Source organism: Hylobates moloch, unplaced genomic scaffold, assembly GCF_009828535.3.
Source record: "Hylobates moloch isolate HMO894 unplaced genomic scaffold, HMol_V3 SCAFFOLD_9, whole genome shotgun sequence".
Taxonomy (NCBI): domain Eukaryota; kingdom Metazoa; phylum Chordata; class Mammalia; order Primates; family Hylobatidae; genus Hylobates; species Hylobates moloch.
Genome location: NW_026652284.1, coordinates 15,008,316 through 15,022,374, shown reverse-complemented (window position 1 = coordinate 15,022,374; position 14,059 = coordinate 15,008,316). Strand labels below are relative to the sequence as shown.

Below are 14,059 nucleotides of genomic sequence, written 5' to 3'. Positions count from 1 at the left end.
CCTCTTGCCCCCTTCCCCCAAAAGAAGCAGTGGTTCAAGCAGAGACCACCAGGATTCAAATCCTGCTTCTACTACCCGTGAGCTCTACACCCTTTGGGCATGTTGTTTCTGCTCTTGGAGCCTCAGTTTCCTCTTCTGTAACATGGGGATGATGACCCCTGCCTCCCAGATGAGAATTATTAATAAATAAGATAGTGCATGTCTGATCCATTCCCAGAGGAAATGAACCCACTCTCAGATCATAGTAGGCTTAGAGGCTTCTGAACAGAGATACTCTTTTTGACCATCAGCAGCTTGGTATACTCTTCAAGGGTTTTAGGAAGGAGGGCATCCAGGTCTATTTCTGGGCCACTCTCCCAGGCCTGCTGCTTAGGAGGCAACTGCTTATTGGACCCCCAATCCATTTCAGGTCAGGCCTTCAGGCCAGCGTTAAGCTCAGTTGCATTGAGCTCAGTCTCAGAGGTGAAGGGCAGAATGGGTATGGCTCAGCGCAAAACCATTAAACGTTTGCACCGAGGATACCAGGCTCAGAGATCCCTGGGGACTAACCCGTAGGGGCGCTGGCGCTTTCAGACGCTGAAACTCTGGAAGGCCTGCGGGGAGCCCGCGAGTCCAGAGGGCCCCAAGGTCCTCCTCCAAACCCCTCCGGACTTCCCCTCCCTCTCCTCCGGGTGCCAGCCCGGCCCCTTTAAAGACATTCCTGAGGGCGTGGCGTTGACGTCAGGCAGGGCATGAATGAACAGGAGTCGGTTCTCACCCAACTTCCATTAAGGACTCGGGGCAGGAGGGGCAGAAGTTGCGCGCGGGCCGGCGGGCGGGAGCGGACACCGAGGCCGGCGTGCAGGCGTGCGGGTGTGCGGGAGCCGGGCTCGGGGGATCGGACTGAGAGCGAGAAGCGCGGCATGGAGCTCCAGGCAGCCCGCGCCTGCTTCGCCCTGCTGTGGGGCTGTGCGCTGGCCGCGGCCGCGGCGGCGCAGGGCAAGGAAGGTGAGTGCGCGCGGCGTCTGGACCCCTGGCCCCCGGGCCCCAGTGCCCCCCAGAGCCCGGCGCTCCTTGACGCGCGCAACTTTGGAAACCGACCTGGTGCCGCCCAGTCCCGGCGAGCTGGAGTCCGGAGGGCGCACGGGCTGCGATCGAGGCGAGCCCTGGCCCCCATCCGGGGTCATAGGGGCTCCGGAGAATAAGGGGTTTCAGCTTGGTCGCACGGGCCTCGGAGGCTGCGGAGAAGAGGACGCGGCGCAGGCCACGCGGTTGCAGTCCAGGCGGCGGCTTCGGAAACGCGTCCCGGCGGGGGGCGTGGGGAGTCCCCTAGAGAAGGGGGTGTTTGGGCGGCTTTCCGCGGGCTCAGCTTCTTAGTGACCTGAATTCACTAACCCGCTTCCGGGGTTTTGCGGAGAAGGCATACTGTGCAGGCCTCGCATTTTGGGGAAGGGGCTCGGGCGGGCGGGAGCCCCCTGGTGAAGCCCCTGTTCCCTGAGATTTCCTCCACGCCCCCCTTCACCTCCAGTCCCGGGGGAGAGCGTGGAGGTAGGTTCGGGCCAATCCCTGCTCACACACTCCTTTCCCTCCTTCCCAAGCCGCACTCCCAGGCTCCCGGGGCAGGTTAGAGTGCGGACAGGAAGTCCCAAAGTCAAGCGTTCTGAGCAAGTGTGACTCAGAACGAGGAAATGCGGCAGGTGGGGGTGCGGCCTCCCAAGGTGTGGAGCTGTCAGCCCAGGGCCACCAGGGAGTCAGGACACCCGGGGGTGGGGGACTGAATCACCCACCCCCGCCCCAGTGTTCCCGGAGCCGCGCCGAGTGAGGGGCCGCAGACTTTGCTCATGGCGCGGCGGGTGTGTGGTGGGGGTGTTGTCCCTCTGCTAGGGTCGCGGCGAGGATGGGGGCTCCTGCCCTGGCCGAGGGCCTTCCTGTCCACCCAGCCCAGGCCAGCTTCAGTTTCCAACACTGAGGGCAAGGCTTCCCCTCCTGCCTGGGCAGAGCGAGGTTTCCGCAGCCTCCACAAGGGGGAAGCCGGGAGGAAACCTTGGGCCGGTGAGAAGTTTCCTTCTTTTTTTTTTTTTGAGACAGAGTTTCGCACTTGTCGCCCAGACTGGAGTGCAATGGCGCAATCTCGGCTCACTGCAACCTCCGCCTCCTGGGTTCAAGCTATTCTCCTGTCTCAGCCTCCCGAGTAGCTGGGATTACAGGCGCCCGCCACCAGGCCCGGCTAATTTTTGTATTTTTTAGTAGAGACGAGGTTTCACCATGTTGGCCAGGCTGATCCTGAACTCCTGACCTCAGGTGATCCACCCGCCGCGGCCTCCCAAAGTGCTGGGATTACAGGCATGAGCCACCGCCCCCCCGCCCCCCCGCCCCCCGCCACCCGTTTCCTTCTTTTTCTGCCTCCCAAACTGGGTTTGGAGGTTTTGCTGTTCTGTGTTGGGAGGAAGAGGCCAGATCTGGAGCCGTTGGGCAGTGGCAGGTGTTGGGGGTGGCATCCTGTCTCAGTCTCTGGAGTGACAGGGCCTGGGTCTCAACCAAGACCTCTGGTTGCAGGAGGAGCTCATGGCAGGGATTTCTGCCACCCTCAATATCCGCCCCACGAACGTTTGGTCCTCCCCCTTCCTGGGGGACTGTGGTTGGAGAGAAGGGGAGAGACAGCTGGAATCACTATAGGCCTTTCTCCTCGGCTGCCCATGGGGGCTGGAGGATTAGGCCGGTGCTTTGCTGCTGCAGCCCCCAAGCTGGCCTGGAAGCCTGGAGCTGCCTTGTTCTTGTCCCCTGCGTCCACCTCTCCCCAGCCCGTGTGATTAAACCCCACCCCCACACCCCATGGGATGCAGGGGGAAAGGCTTGTGTATTGCACTAGGGTGGGGGTACATTTTTGCTTCGACTCTGAGTCCCCGTGAAAGACTCCCTAGAGAAGTGTGCCTAGGTGGGGGTGGGCATGATGGCCTAGCTGGCAGCTGCTGGTTTCAGTTCCTGGGAATCAGGTTGTATGTGGTGGGTCTGCCTAGGGGTGGCTTAGGGGGTAGGCAGGAGGACACAGGTGCCTTTTTCACCTACCTCCAGGCTGCTTCAGACTTCTTTCTTGCCCCCTCACCCCTAGGCTGTACTTGGTTGCCCACGTGGCTCCTGTTAGGTCATCAACAGCCACTGAATCTGCCCTCTTTTTTACAAATGGGGAAACTGAGGGAGGCCCGAGCCCTTGCCAACCAGCGCCCTCTGGACAGAGGACCAGACCTGAGCATCCCGCTTCTCGGCTGCCAGAGCCAAGGCCCTGCCTGCCTTGGGGTTGGTGTCTTGGTAGATTTTCCTGGGAAGTGGACATAGCTGGGCAGGGTCCTGGACGGGTGGCAGGGGGTGCTGAGCTGGGGTGCTGCTGATGGGAAGAGGGCTGGAGAGTGCCAGGAAGTCCTTGGTTTCTGGTTCTACCGGGGCCTCTGTCCCCTTCCCCTTTTCTTTCATGTTTTCCCCAGAGTCCCCACCTCCCTGCTTCCTTTAGGGATTAGCTAGTCTTGGTTAGAGAGGAATGGGGGAAGCGGGGAGGGAACCACAGCCTTGGAGGCTGCGGAGAAGGACCGGAGACCGGGAGTGGGTGGCAGTCCTGCATTTGTGGAAGAAGCTGTGGAGCAATGTGGACCCACAAAGATGGCACCTACAATGGAACGCATGGCAAAGAAGGAGGTGTTTTTTGCTTTTTTTTTTTTTTCCCCAGATATGGGAAGGTAAGGGGATAGAGAGCTCAGGGATAAGCCCTGCTTAGCCTAAGCCTCTCCAGGAAGCCGTCTGGGTCAGCTGAGGGGCTCCCAAGCTCCCACCCCTTCCAGGGAAGCGGGAGCCTCTGTCCCTGGAAGAACCTGGGGAAAGAGCCGCGCCCGCGTCAGGGCATAGGGACCCAGCGCTGGGTGCCTCCTGTTCCTGGTGGTTGGTTTGAGGGAATTTCCCTGGGAGGGGGCCGGGATTGGAAACCCCTGCAGGGGTGGCTCCTTCCTGTGTGAGGGCTTCTTTTCTTCTCCGATTGAGCCCTGTGTTACTTCTAGAGCCAGGCCTAGGCTGGAAAGGGAGGGCCGTCCATGCCAGGTTAACCCTTCAGAAGCCTGGTAGCGGTGAGCCCTCTCACTTGGGCACAGACCTCAGCCTCCTGTCAATCTGAGGGGGGGGGGGGCGGGCTGCAGGACCGTGAGGAACCTTTGTCCTTCTACCTACCCAGCTGAAATCAGGAGCCTCCAGATTCCTTCCTGTGTAGCTGGAACATTCCATTTGCTAGTGGGGTTAGTGAGTTTCAAAGCCCCAGCCCTGGGCATGTCTGAACAAATCCCTGCCCCTGCCCACCCCGCTGCCCCCAGCCACCCTCCCCTATCCCCACAGCCTCTGCCATGGGGCCGGTGTCACATCGGATTTCCTCTTGCCTGTCTGGGCTGCCTGACCCTTCCTAGAGAGGTTTGGCCCTGGTCAGTAGTGGGGGTGGCAGCATTTCACGCCCCAGCCTGGGGGCCTTCAGCCCAGGTAGGAGGGCCATGTCACTTCAGGAGGGGGTTTCCAAGACCACCCTCAGAGCCCAGCTCCCATCTCCCCGAACCAGGTCATCCCTGCTCCCAGCCTGCCTGGAGCTCTGTCCACCATTTGAGTCCTTCTCCGGTCCTGGCCTTGAGGAATGGGGCTTCTGAGGCAGATTCCTCATGCTCCAGGGCCCGAAGGAAACATTGACTTGGTTTCTTTACCCCCACCTTAGGGCTTTACCTCTTAATCCATCTTGCATAGATTCTATGCCTCAGTTTCTCCAATCTCCTTACCCTCTAGGGAGGGTAGCACTTATTGGCAGCTACCTGGACTTTACTTGGAAATGGAGTGGGGGCAGTACCTAGGGTCTTAGGTTTTGGCTATGGCCTCTGAGCCTGGCAGAGAACCTGGGGTGGATCAGTGGGAGGTGCCCAAGGGCAGGACTAGTTCTAGGGAAGACCCCGGGAGTGTATCCCTCCGCCAGGCTCCAGTTGCCTCTCTGGGAACAGGATGGTCCTGACACCTGGTCTCTGGGCCTAGAATGTCCCCTACAAGGGCTTTTATTCCTGATCCCCCAGGAACCTCTGGCACCCCTGGCAGGGCAGTGGTCAGGATGTGAGGGGCAGGGGTGGTGGGAGTGACTTTCCCAGGGAGGGGACCTTGCCAGCTCTGTGTATCTTTGGGCCCCTCTTAGGGGCCCTATGGGTTCAGGGCTTTATCCTGCCTGCTCTGTGGCTTTTGTGGTGAGAAGATCGGTTTCCAGATACCCCCTTCCCTCCTCCACCCTGGAGCTGTTCCCACCTGTTAACAGCACTCTCTTCTTGGAGTACCGCAAGATGCACGTGTACATATAGGTGCATATGTGTGTGCTACATGACCTGAGTGGGGTTGGTGTGTTTCCTGCTGGGGGGAATGTGGCAGAAGCAGACACCAGTGTCCCCAAGGCCCACATGCACGTGAAGTGCTGCCGAAGAGCCTTGTTCAAGGAAGCAGAGGGGGCGGTGTGGTGTCACTTAATACCCTGCTCAGCCCAGCTCTCTGCCCAGCTGCTGTTCTCCTGCTGGGCTGAGCTCCCTGGCCTGCTCTGCCCAACTGGGGACTAACGGAGGGGGGCAGCATGGCTGGAATCCTGGCCTGGGAGACAAGAGGCCCAGTCCTGACCCCAGCCTGCTGTGTACCTTCAGCTGGGTTCCATCATTTTTCTGGGCCTGTTTCCTTCATGAGTCAAAGGATGGTTTTCTTGGATATGGTGACCCTGTGCGGTGGGGTCGTTCTCTCTCTGTCTGAGAGTTGGGGTTCCTGGAGGGATCCTCACCTTTCCTGCCATGGTCTGACTCCTGAAGACACCCCCAGGCTCACCCCCTCTCCCTTCTCCCTTTCAGTGGTACTGCTGGACTTTGCTGCAGCTGGAGGGGAGCTCGGCTGGCTCACACACCCGTATGGCAAAGGGGTACGTAAGCCTTCGGGGTGGGGAAGGGTGTGAGAGTGGGGCTGCTGGTCCCCTGTAGAGATGGAGAAACTGAGGCCCAGGGAGCATGGGGCCTGGCTTCAATTCAGTAGCTCGGCCAGGTCTCGGGCTCAGGGTCCAGCTTCTCACACCAGGCTCAGAGTCAGCCGGCCCAGGCCAGGGCTGGATGGGTGTGGGAAGGTACGGGGGTGTGGGTGTAAGCCTGAGCGGTGGGGGGAACTGGGGAGACAGAGAAGGCCCTAGCGGAGCTGGGCCTTCCATGTTCCAGAAGGGCTGACAGTCAGAGGGATCTCTGGCACCACCCATCCACTTCTTGGGAGGGAAGAGGTTAAAGATGCCACCTGTCTTGAGGTCTCAGCCCAGGAGGTGAGGGGTGAAGAAGGGACAGGGAACAGGAAAACCTGATCAAGTTCCTTCCTGCCCGCCCCTTTCCCACCTCCAGCTGTTGCTTCCCCTTCCTGTGGGGGGCTGGATTTCTCTGCCTCGTTCTCAACCAGGTCTTTCCCTCTGTGCCGTCCTGATGTGACCAGGAATGGGGGCAGGGGCTGGGGGTTCTTCCCCTGGCTGTGTGTGTCTGCTGTGTGATCCTGGGGAAGATGTGGCTTTCGGGGCCTCTGTTTCCCATTCTATACAATGGGCCCTTGCTGAGTTTGTCCTGGGACCCTGAGCTGAGAAAAGGGGCTGTCTCCCAGGGGCTACTTGGAATAGTTCCCAGAGCTGGCCAGATCTGCATGAATCGAGTTCTTGTCCCTGGTCACCCTAGCTCTGGGCAGGCTTGGCTGGGGTGTAGCCCTGAGCAGGTTTCTAGGATCCTGGAAGTCTAGCTGGGAGGGAACACGGGTCACCTAATACAACCCAGTCATTATACAGAGTGGGAAACTGAGGCCCAAGGGCATGTAGGGCCTTGGCCAATGCCACACAGTATAGCCCAGGCCTCTCTCCTCCTCCCCTGTGCTTTCATTCATTCTTTTGTTTATTCATTCAACAAATGCTTCCCTGAGCACCAACTCTGTCTCAGGCAGGCTGTAGGGACACAGGTGAATTAGATGCCGACCCTGGCTGAGGAGCTCAGAATCTCGTGTGGGAGCCCAGGTGTAGGTGTCCCCATGTGCTGTGCCAAGTGCACTTTGGTAAATGGCAAGGGGTACAGGGTAAGGGGAACATGGCAACTTTGGGAGTTGGGTGGCGGGGGGCACTTGGCCCAGCTGTAGCCTAACCTGGGAATTCTTTCTGGAGAAGGCTGAGTCGTGATCCAGGGAAGGAGGAACATGTTGATCTGCTCCAAAGCCAAATTCTAAATGACGGAGAGGATCACCCGTTGTTTGTGACTTAACGCCACTCCTGCGTTAGTCAACACACATGGGTGCATCGTAAATAATACCAACAGTAACAATAATCATACTGGCTGCCCGTATGCCTATTACCTTGTGCCAAGCACTGTGTTTGGCCAGTGTAGACATTCTGTCCTTTATCCTCACAGCGATTCTGCAAGGTAGGGGGTCTTGCTCCCATTGTACAGATGAGGAAATTGCTGCTTAGAGAGCATAACCCACCTGAGGTCACATGGAGCCCCGGACTCCACCTGCAGGCTCACAATCTAATAGAGAGGTTTGGCTTCCAGACATGTGCCAGAAAGACCAGGGGCCAGATTCCAGCTCAGCCACTTAGGATGCATCCCCCACCTGCCCCAGGCCTATTTCCTTCACCATAGAACCGGGAGAGCACGAACCAGAAACCATCTTCCCAGTGCCCCACTCTGCCACCTGGGCCTCAGTTTCCCCAGGCACCTGCCCACACTAACCTGTATCTTCCCTCCACAGTGGGACCTGATGCAGAACATCATGAATGACATGCCGATCTACATGTACTCCGTGTGCAACGTGATGTCTGGCGACCAGGACAACTGGCTCCGCACCAATTGGGTGTACCGAGGAGAGGCTGAGCGTATCTTCATTGAGCTCAAGTTTACTGTACGTGACTGCAACAGCTTCCCTGGTGGCGCCAGCTCCTGCAAGGAGACTTTCAACCTCTACTATGCCGAGTCGGACCTGGACTACGGCACCAACTTCCAGAAGCGCCTGTTCACCAAGATTGACACCATTGCGCCCGATGAGATCACTGTCAGCAGCGACTTCGAGGCACGTCACGTGAAGCTGAACGTGGAGGAGCGCTCCGTGGGGCCGCTCACCCGCAAAGGCTTCTACCTGGCCTTCCAGGATATCGGTGCCTGTGTGGCGCTGCTGTCCGTCCGTGTCTACTACAAGAAGTGCCCCGAGCTGCTGCAGGGCCTGGCCCACTTCCCTGAGACCATCGCCGGCTCTGATGCACCCTCCCTGGCCACTGTGGCCGGCACCTGTGTGGACCATGCCGTGGTGCCACCGGGGGGTGAAGAGCCCCGTATGCACTGCGCAGTGGACGGCGAGTGGCTGGTGCCCATTGGGCAGTGCCTGTGCCAGGCAGGCTACGAGAAGGTGGAGGATGCCTGCCAGGGTGAGTGACGGTTCTGGGTGGCAGGGAAGGGGTTCTGGAGTGACAGGCTGCATCCCAGGTTCTGGTCTTTAGCTTTGGAATCATGGAATCTTGGTAAGCTCATCCCTGCTTTGACACATATTAGTTCTGTTAGTGGAAATTATAGATCCTTCCCAGACATCAGTTTGCTTATTAAGGCTGGATTAACTCATTCATTAAGAATGAATGAATTGTGGCTGGGTGCGGTGGCTCATGCCTGTAATCCCAGCACTCTGGGAGGCTGAGGTGGGTGGATCACTTGAGCCCAGGAGTTTGAGACCAGCCTGGGCAACATAATGAAACCCCGTCTCTACTAAAAACACAAAAATTAGCTGGGTGTGGTGGCATGCACCTGTAATCCAAGCTACTTGGGAGGCTGAAGCACGAGAATCGATTGCTTGAACCCGGGAGGTGGAGGATGCAGTGTGCTGAGATCGCACCACTGTACTCCAGCCTGGGGTGACAGAGTGAGACTCATCTCTGAAAAAAAAAAAAAGAATGAATGAATTGAGAAACAGTAGAATGTGGAGTTTATGATTGATAACTCTAGAACAAGAATGCCTGTGTTCAAATCCCAGGTCTACATTTTTAGCTGTGTGGCTTTAGGCCATTTCCTTGGCCTCTCTGTGCCTGGGTTTCCTCATCTGTAAAATGGAGAGGATCATAGCGTCTATCTCGTAGGGTGGCTGTGATAATAAAATGACTTAATATAAAGTGCTTAGGTCAGTGCCTGCCACGTAAGTACTTTTAAATGTGGCTGTTATTTTTTATTCATCCCACAAATGTATACTGAGTAGCTCCAGTGCGGCGGCACTGTGGTCCCTTGGTGGAGTACCAGGAGCGAGTTCCATGTCTGTTATCAACTCACTATGTGGCCTTAGGCAAGGTACTTCAACTCCCTGGGCCTCAAACTCCTCTTTTGTACATAGAAGCGACTGAGTTGGACCCGGGGTGCACATCCCCTGGCTGCATATCAGGATCACCAGCGGAGCTTTTGGGAAATGCTTTTGTTGAGGGAGAGGTTGGAGGGGGGCCAAGGGTCTGCCTTTCTTGTCTGAATGTCCCTAGGGCCACAAATTTCCCATTGGTGCCTCTATTGATTTTCCATTGGGGCCTCTATAGATGACACACTGGACCCAGAAAAGGGCCAATTCAATCAGACTCTCCTTGGGGAATGAGGCTTGGGCATTAGTGAGTTCACATGGAGGAAGCAGTGGTGTGGTGTGGCCAGGGCCTGTGACCGCGGAAATCTCCACAGCAATGTGGATTTTCAGTGGGTGACTTTTTCTGGAAATGGCTATGAAGCAGAGCATTTGTGGAATGCAGGCGGACCTTTGGAGGGCTGGCTCATCCCCTCTCTCTGGCAGCTTCTTTGCTGAGATAAGCGGGACGTTAAGGAATTGGAGGTTTAGTGGCTGCGTTGCACACACCTTGGCTAATTCCCCCCTCATCTCTGGCCTTGGGTTTCCTTTGAGTAAAATGAGAAAGTTCACCAGCACCAGCAGACTTTATGCTTGTTTTCTAGCCATGGATCCTGCAGCCCCTGGAGGGGGTTGAGGGGTTGGAGGACCCTGAAGCCCTTTGTGATGGGCCCTACTTGCCTCCCAAAGCAAGTCCTCAGAACCTTACTTAACACGGTCTGTAAACCCCCCGATGAGAAGTTCCCTATGAGCCTTTCTGGCCATAAGCCTGTGGTGTAGGCTCTGCTCCGGCCCATCCCATCGCCCCCTTGTCTTCCCAGCTCCCCTCTGCTGAGTGAGCCCCCCTTCCCCAGGCGGCCCCTGCTTTAGGTGACCTCGAATGCATACTCCCAGTTTCAGACAATGACTGCGGGTTGAGGGGGCCAGCCGGGGACGAGGCAACCCAGTGGGGCGAGCAGGCTCCTCCCACATGACATCCTCGCACAAGAATGCGGGGGTGGGGGTGAGGGGCAGCTGAAAACTTTCCACAGGCTGGTGAGGCAGGCCCCGCAGAGATAAGTGGACGGTTGGGGTGGGGGTGTCTCTCCAGGACAGGGGGCAGCCTTCCCTCCTCTAGAGGTGGGGGGTCAGGGTTCTGGCAGATTTTGTTTGCAGAGAGCCGAGCAGCCCCCTGTTTGTTGGGAAGATCAGCCCAGCAGGAGGACAAGTTTCCAAGAGCGAAATTTCCGACTTAGTTGGTGGGACCCTGTCAATCACTAGTCACCTATTGCTGGATTGTTCCTCCTCGGGATCCCCCCACCAAAATTCCTTTCGGTGTGGCTGGGTGCCGGTGTGTGAGATGCCAGCAACGCCCGGCTGGCTCCTCTTTATACCTCTAGACTTTTCTCAGCAGCCCCTGGCCATGCTGCTGCTGGAAGTGATGACAGTCACTACCGTAGACAGGTGCCGTCCGAGGGACAGGCGCTGAGCCAAGCAAGTGCTTTATCAGACATGCGAGCGGAATCCACACTGCCTTTCTGCGTGGCAGGGACTGTGATCAATCCCGTTTGATAGACCGGGAAACTGAGGTTCAGAGAGCTAAAGAGGCTTGTCTGAAGTCACACAGCTAGGATGTGGCTGCATCAGGATCTGAATCCAGGCGGTGCAGCAGCGCCCAGGCTGCAAGATGGGTCAGGAAATGGGGCGGGAAGTGACCAGTTCCTTTGGAATCCCTGACTCAGCTCCTGGCCCTGGGGTAGGCTCTCTGGCCAGCCCTGGGGATGGCAGGGTCTGTTGCAGGGGCTTGGGGGCTCTGTTGGAGGCAGGGGTCCTGGAGAGGGCACTGCTGGGTACATTGAGGGAGAACCAGAGGGAGGCACAGGGTCTGCCCTCCCTGCCGGACCCTTCCCAGGCCTGGAGACCCAGATTATTTCACTGGGGCTCCTGCTGGTGACAAACCAGACCCAGAGAGAGGTGGGGCACCCTGAGGTCACCTGGCACCTTGTCTAGGTTATTCCCAGTTTGTCCGTTTCTCCTCAGGGTTCTTTCCCCAGGAAGCCTGGAGCTCAGGAAAGAGTTAAGTGGGCAGAGGAAGGCAGGCACCTCCCAGGTGCTGTGTGCGGCAGGTGGGCACGCTGCCCGGAGCGCTCCCATGAACTGTGTCAGGAATGAGCCAGCTTCCCTTGGTTCCCCCGCCCCGCCCCCGGCCCTGCCTGTGGGGACAGTGGAGTTGCTCAGGCTGACCGCTGTCCCCCAGGGGCTGCTTTGTCTCCATGTCTCCGCTTCCTGTGCTGGCTTCAGCAGCTGGCGAGGCCCCTGCTGGCGCCTCAGCCCTGCGGACCGCTGGCCAAGGCTGCTGGCCACCTGCTCACCTGGCCAGCAGGTGAGCTCACCCCAGCTGGGGTTGTGGGGGGTTGGAGATTCCCTCCTGAGAGGCTCTTGCTCCCTCAGGGGGCCCAGCCCCTTGGGGAGTCCCCTCCCTACTGTAGTTTCACGATCCCCCAGTTCATAGGGACACCCCATTCCAGGCACCATGCTGGACATCTCATAAGCAGGGCTTTCTTCCATCTTCACACACAACCCAGAGAGGATGAGGACTTGATCCCCATTTTACAGATGAGGAAACTGAGGTCCGGAGAGGAAGCAGTGAACAGTGACCAAAAGAACGGGGGCCTGGCACAGGAAGGCAGTTGCCCTGGTGTGTGTCCTTCCACTCACAGGCTGTATGACCTTAGCAGGTCCCCTCGGGGTCCCACCCCCATCTGTAAAATGAGTGGGCTGGACCTGTGGCCCTGAAGGACACTGTCAACCTGGTGATCCACGCTTCCCTCCTGTGGTTTCCCACTGGGGCTCAGTCTGAACACCCGGGAAGCTGTTGACTGTGTGACTCAAGTGTGGTGAGGAGGGATCCCACTGCTTGCAGCCCCAGTGGCCTAAGGTCCATAGCTGACAGGGAGGAGTCCCCTGGCCAGGGTATGGCTGTGGTTAAGGTGGTCTTTAGACAGGGTGGTCTCGGGCCATGGCAGGGGCTGCTGGCAGGATTCCTGTTTCATCAGGTCACAGTTGGTCCCCCAGGTGGAAGACTCTGGGAGCTGCTGGCTGTGGCTCGCAGGCTTTGTCCCCTGCTGGGAAGTCCCACCAGGCCTTATTTCTGTGGTGTTTCTTCTGGCCTACAGGGGTGGGACCACGGTGGCAGCACCCCCAGCCCCCCATGGTGGCTCTCACCTCTGTGCCCTGTCTGCCCCACCCTCAGCTCACACTGGGGGCAAAGCTAGGTGCCGGCATCTCCGCTGAGCGGGCACCAGCTTTTCCCTCCCTCCCTCTCCCCTCCTGGAGGTAAGTGGGTCCCCAGAACGGAAGGAAGGAGGCGAGGGAAAGCAAACAGAAGATGAAAGGCTGGAGGCAGGACGGGAGCGGTAGGCGGGGGCTGAGGTGGGGAGCGGTGCTTATCAATGGTGGAGGAATGTGCCTGCAGATAGCTCCCTAGGGTGTGTGTGAAAGGGACAGGGTGCTGGCAGCCGTCAGGCCCTGGGGGCAGTCCCCCTTCTGCAGGGACGACAGGGCCTGCTGGGAGCAAGAAGCCACCAGGGCCTGAGGTCAGCTCCCTCATTTCTGGGTCTACTGACCCATAGGTCGCCATTTGCCATCTGTCAGGGCCCAGAGACAAAGTCCAAGCTCCACATCCCTGGGCCAAGGTGGTTCCTGCGGTCACCTGCTGGGCCTGGCTTGGGCGGTGACTGGCCCTAGGTGAATTGCCACCATGACCTCTTGACCTCACAACCTCGCCATTGCCAGCCTGGGAGGTGGCTGTGCCTTAGGAGGAGGGGCTCCATCGGGGAGCGTCATGATAAGGGCGTCTGTCCCTGAGTCACTTCATGCTGCCACCTGAGAGGCGGGCATCAGGAACTGGAAAAACCAGGGTATAGCCGGAGGTGCAGCCACTGTGCCCCAGTTCCCCTGCTCGGAGTGGCCCAGGCCGGCCAGACAACCGGGCCCAGAACAGCTCTCCACAGGTGTGCCACAGGTGTGCCAAAGTTAGGCTCTTGTGTAAGGCAGGTAGGCATCCTGGTGGACCTTCTCCACAGTGTCTCTCTGGGCACTGAAACACTGCTCACTTCTCTGGCCCTGGAGTGCATATTTCACGTGCACATGGTAGGTTTGCCACCCATTCTCTCTCCCACTCACACTTCCATCCACCTGTCCACCCATCCACTCATCCATCCATCCACCCCTCCACCCATCCACCCCTACATCCATCCATCCATTCATTCATCCATCTGTCCATCCATCCATCCATCCATCCATCATCCATCCATTCACTTATCTACCCGCCAACCCACCAAACCACCCATCCACTTGTCCATTCATCTGTCCATCAGTCCATCCACTCATACCCCCCCTACCCATCCATCCGTCCACCCCTCCACCCAACCACCCACCTGTCCATTCATCTGTCCATCCATCCATCCATCCATCCATCCATCCATTCATCCCTCCACCCACCCACTCACCCCCATCCATCCCTCATCTATCCATCTACTCATCCACCCTTCCACCCACCAACCCACCCATCCACTTGTCTATTCATCTGTCCATCCTCCCCCTCATCCATCCATCTATCCACCCCTCCACCTAGCCACCCACCTATCCATCCCGCATCCATCCATCCACTTATCCACCTGTCCACCCACCAATCCACCCA

At 58.2% G+C, this 14,059-nt stretch overlaps 1 protein-coding gene across 2 annotated transcripts in view; it reads left to right on the top strand.

The window, feature by feature from the left end:
* Positions 1-826: 826 nt before the first annotated feature.
* EPHA2 (EPH receptor A2) overlaps positions 827-14,059 on the top strand; it is a 31,297-nt gene continuing 18,064 nt past the window's right edge. The window contains exons 1-3 of one of the 2 annotated variants that reach the window (XM_032759041.2): positions 827-987; positions 5,865-5,932; positions 7,771-8,440. In XM_032759041.2, coding sequence (XP_032614932.1) covers positions 903-987; positions 5,865-5,932; positions 7,771-8,440 — 823 coding nt within the window. In that variant the 5' untranslated portion in view covers positions 827-902. Of the gene's footprint in view, positions 988-5,864; positions 5,933-7,770; positions 8,441-14,059 lie in introns of those variants that run through there. The other variant, XM_058444549.1, reaches the window with a different exon arrangement.